At 34.4% G+C, this 5,285-nt stretch overlaps 1 protein-coding gene across 1 annotated transcript; it reads left to right on the plus strand.

The window, feature by feature from the left end:
• Positions 1-1,696: 1,696 nt before the first annotated feature.
• On the plus strand, positions 1,697-3,230 carry LOC132155363 (sodium channel protein type 1 subunit alpha-like). The gene is made up of 2 exons (XM_059564238.1): positions 1,697-1,954; positions 3,090-3,230. The coding sequence occupies exons 1-2, from the start codon at positions 1,697-1,699 to the stop codon at positions 3,228-3,230; spliced, it is 399 nt and encodes a 132-aa protein (XP_059420221.1).
• Positions 3,231-5,285: the final 2,055 nt, after the last annotated feature.

The following is a 5,285-nucleotide window of genomic DNA, read 5'->3' on the forward strand; positions in this document are numbered from 1 at the left end:
ATGAAATTCTTATTCGTGACCCGCATATTTGATTTGGCACATGTTTTACGCTGGATGCCCTTCCTAACGCAACCCTCCCCATTTATCCGGGCTTGGGACCGGCACTAGGAGTGCACTGGCTTGTGCCTCCCTAATGGATAATATTTATACAATACTATAACCTAGAAATAATTTAACGGGGTCTCTTGCAAGTCGGAGCAGCACGAATTATGTGGCCAGCATCATCTGATTAAAATATTATGCTAATTAAAAGTGAGCGGTGGTTTCAGACATTACAGTGCTTCACTCGCACTGACTCTTATTCTGCCTGAAAGAATGAAAAGACCGGGCTGGAACTGGAGCGATTCGACCAATCAGATGAAAGGAGCGCTTCAGCGCCGCCCACAAGTGCGAATGTAATATTCCGTAGACGGGTTCTGATTGAAGCCATAAACCGAAATGATCAAAAGGTACATGGACCAACTGTCTTGTCCATGTTCTCTCACTTGAATCCTCTTCTTGAGAATTGAGTCTCTTGACCTTCTGCAAGACCCGCCTTGTTCACGCAGTGATTTTGACATGTCGGGAGGGGGCGGACACGTGATCGGCTCAGAATGCATTTTCAATGTGCACATTGAATTTTGCTACATTCATTGCGGGACACTGAATGAAAATGCAATCTTAAGTGTCTTGACTGTGTGTGTTAATGCATTTAAGAAAAATAGCATTTAAATTATAATTTTGCCACAGTTTTTGCTTGAACATGTTATACATATCTAATCATTTCTGTAATACATTTAAATTTTAATTTAGCAACTTATAAAGCGTTAAAATTAGTATTCATTTTACATATTAAAACTGGTGTATGAAATGGCAAATGAAAATTATGTAATTTAATTTTCATTTTCATTTTGCACCAAACGTTGCACAAATGTATTGGAAAATGTAAATGTAAATACAGAAATGCATTGCCATTTTACATATTGCATTGTCATTTTGCATATTACATTGCAAATTGAATATCGCTACCCATGTGCTTCCATATTATACTGACAATAATTTGAATTTGAAAAATATACACTATATTTCAGAAGTTTGGGGTTGGTACGATTAAAATATATATAATACTTTTATTCAGCAAAAATGGATTCAACTGATCCAACTGATCCATAAATACAGCTTTAGTGAGCTAATGAGACTTTCAAAAATGAAAAAATAAAAATCATTGCATTAAATTAGTTCATAATTAATGAAATAATAAAAAACTAAAAAAAAAAAATTTTTTTTTTTTTTAGTTTTACATCTTTATTCACAGTAAATTACACTTGCTTTGAGATTTTGCATCTTATGCAATGCGATTCAGACATTTTTAACTATCCAGATGTTTGGAGTCACTGTACATGAATAACACATTTATAAATCACTCACAGACAGTGGTTGTTGTTGTCTGGAGGTTTACACTATGAACTGGGAATTCAGATGTTACAGGTCTGATCCCTGGTAAATACATTCAGTGAACTTAAAAGTCACTGAGGGAAAACCTCATCATGCCCTTGAGTACTGCATCTACTGACTCCAGAGGGACTGAACCCACAGACACTGTGCTGTAAACAAGCTTTAAAAAAATATTTTATAGCTTCAAAGACTGACTTTCTAACTTTATTTTCCTGTCGGACTCACTCTAGCTTTGAGTAACTTCTAGTTCAGGACGATCAGGATGAAAAGATGGCGACCATGCTCTTACCAGCGACCGTACACTCGAGAGTCACTGGCGGCCATCGAGCACAGGATCAGCAAAGAGCGGACCAAGAACACGAAGGATAACAAGGTGGACCCCGGGACCACAGAGAAGCCCAATCCCCGTGCCGACCTGGAGGCCAGGAAGGTACTGCCTCGTATCTTTGGTGACATCCCTGCAGGACTGGTCGGAGTCCCGCTGGAGGACATCGACCCTTTCTACTTCAGAAATCAGAGGGTAAGTCAGTCTGAGGTCACAAGTGGCCTTCAGATGTTTCAGTGCATCTTAAGACAGGGAGAAAGTCTTGTTAATGCGGTCTAATGGATGTGAAGTTCATGTTTTTTGTTGATAATTGCCACAGTCCTTGAATAGACAAATGTATTTATGAAAGTGCATGTAATGATTTTGTCTTGTAGCTGTGGAAAATCATTTTCTATTTTTTTCGGAATCATCTACTTTGAAAGCACCCACCTGGTTCTTCTGTCCAGTAGGGAAGAAAAATATCACAGTCACTTTAATATTTCATATGTTTCTCCCAGACCACTATGAGACAAACTGGAAAGAAAAAGACAATTGCCTGCTTCTCCTGTAAAATACAACCCAGTAATCTCACGTTTCAGAAGAGATCTCAACATCTCAAACCATTCTTAGGTTTGCCAAGATAAAATCTGCATCAAAAGTCAGAGATCTCAACATGAACTAATCAAAAGTTGTGAATTTTTTCTATTCTCAAAAATAAATAAATAAAATTAAATTAAAAAGTATGCTGGTTGTTTGGATTGAATGGCTTATTTTAATTTTGTTCATTCAATAGTTTTCATTCAAAACCTTTCATTCACCCTTTACAATGCAACAAAAAATATGTTGGTTTTGTTTTCATTTGATCAAAATACATTTAAAACAGTAATATTGTGAAATAATATCATAATTTAAAACAACTGTTTTCTATTTGAATGCACTTTAAAATGTACTTTATTGCTGTGATCAAAGCTGAAATTTCAGCATCATTACTCCAGTGTTCAGTGTCACATGATCTTCAGAAATCATTCTAATATCCTGAATTGTTGCTCAGCAAACATTTCTGATTATTATCAGTGTTGAAAACAGTTTGTGTGGAAACTGTTACTTTTTCCAGGATGCTTTGATGAATAGAAATTTCAAAAGAACAACAATCATTTCATGTTTAACAGTCTAAATATCTTTACTTGCATACTTGCTGAGTATAAGTATCAACTTATTAATTTTTTTTTTTTCTTAAAACACACTGACCCCAAACTTTTGAACGGTAGCATATGTATCTATAGCAGCAGAAAAGTGAAATTTCATCTGCCCAGATTGACTGTTTTCTCTTCTATTGTCTCTCTTTTAACAGACCTTTATAGTACTTAACAAGGGAAAAGCCATCTTCCGCTTCAGTGCCACATCTGCGCTCTACATATTCAGTCCGTTTGAGTGCATCAGAAGAATCGCCATAAGAACCCTAGTCCATTCATATCCTTCCACTGCCTCTTAGAAGAACATTTCTCTATGTGTTCATGTTTACTTGCTTCGGATAATTACAGAAAGATTTGGTCTGTTTACAGCTGTGCTTCTGATTTGTGTTTAATAACTTGCACAGATATCAGACTTTAAGACCGCAAGCTTCCCTAGAAGCACAGCTGCACTGATTTCTTTTTTAATTTGCAAGGCATTTTATAAATCTGGTTTCCAGAGCCAGGTATATTTTGACAGGTCAGTATGTAACCACGTAGTTCACCCTTAATACCGTACACTCTTAGAAAAAAGGTACGTAATCTGTCACTAGGGTGGTACCATTTCAAAAGGTACACCTTTTTACAACTAAAAGGTGCGAATAAGTACCAAGGGTGCATATTTGTACCTAAATGGTATGTATTTGTACCTTTTGAAAAGTTATCAGCTTTTGTACCTTTTTTCTGAGAGTGCACCAAATGCAACAAACTATATCAACTATCCACAACATCGCATCATTATTGTGCCTTCTGCATGGGCAAACACCACTTATATTATCAAAAAAAGAATGGTCTTCATGCACTCAGGTGTCTGGTCCTTTGGCAGCCGATTCTGTGTTGATACAATTAAAACTGATTTAGCAGAAAGAGGGACAGAGATTTATTAGAGACCATATCACCGTGTCACTCCATGTTACTTACTGTCTTCATGCTTTACCAGAACACACTATTTTTATACTTCTTTTAACACCGATGACATTTCAAAGTATATTTTTCTTAGTTTTTGAAAAAAGAAACTCATCCATCATATGTTAATAATTGACTAAATAATAATGATTTTAATAGTATAATGTATAAAGCATTATACAATGTATTATTTTAATGGATTAAATATGCCTTGTAATGCATGAAATGCAACTTGTTTATTTTTTTTATAAATTTTTTTTTACAGTGCAGCTTTATAACTTTAGATAGTATAATGCATTAATGTACAAACAACCAATTTCCAACATAACAAGCAATCTCCAGATGTTATAATGCATTTTAACACTGGTTACAGTTATTTATGCCACTAAGAGTGCTTTAAAGTCTTGCTGGTTAAACATCTCATTCACGTGCTGTTTTGATGTGCGGTTTTTCTGAGCACGTACACCTGAAGCGCACACACACTAAAAGGCCTAAAAAAATAAAATAAAATAATTGTCATTATTTACTATGGATTATATTATATTATAATGCTATGGAAGTCAATGGGGACCGTCAGCTGTTTAGTTACCCACATTCTTCAAGTTAACTTTTATGTTCAACTAAAGAAAGAAACTCATTCCGGCTTAAAACAACTTGAGAGTGAGTAAATGATGGCAGAAGTTAATTTTTTTGGGTGAACTATCCTTTTAATGTAAATAAAAGAACAAAACAGAGAAAAATCTTGCTCTTGACTGAAGAACTTTGATACAGTTGCTTTAATAAGAATAAATGTGTAATGTATACATTGAAGTGTATATAGTGTTTAAGTTTTATATTTGTTCATTAAATTTCTTGAATGCTACTGCTTAATATACCTACTGTACCTGAAAAATAAAGCACTGTTTGTTTTATTTGTATATTATGTGTATTTTCAATGTTAATCTTTGTTCTTATTTTTTAATGACAAAGATAAAATGTGACCCTGGACCTCAAAACCAGTCTTAAGTGTCAATTAAAAAACAATTGAATAAGCTGAATAAATAAGCTCTCCATTGGTGTATGGTTTGTTAGGATTAGACAATATTTGGCCGAGATACAACTATTTAAAAATCTGGAATCTGAGGGTGCCAAAAAAATCTAAATACTGAGTAAATCACCTTTAAAGTTGTCCAAATGAATTCTTAGCTATTTATATTACTAATCAAAAATTAAGTTGTGATATATTTATGGTAGGAAATTTACAAAATATCTTTGTGTAACATGATCTTTACTGAATATCCTAATGATATTTGGCATAAAAAAATATCAATCATTTTGACACATACAATATTTTTTTTGGCTGTTGCTTAAAATATACCCCAGCAACTTAAAACTGGTTTGGTGCTCCAGGGTCACAAATAATGGCAAAGATT

Source organism: Carassius carassius, chromosome 12 (genome assembly GCF_963082965.1).
Source record: "Carassius carassius chromosome 12, fCarCar2.1, whole genome shotgun sequence".
NCBI classification, from domain to species: domain Eukaryota; kingdom Metazoa; phylum Chordata; class Actinopteri; order Cypriniformes; family Cyprinidae; genus Carassius; species Carassius carassius.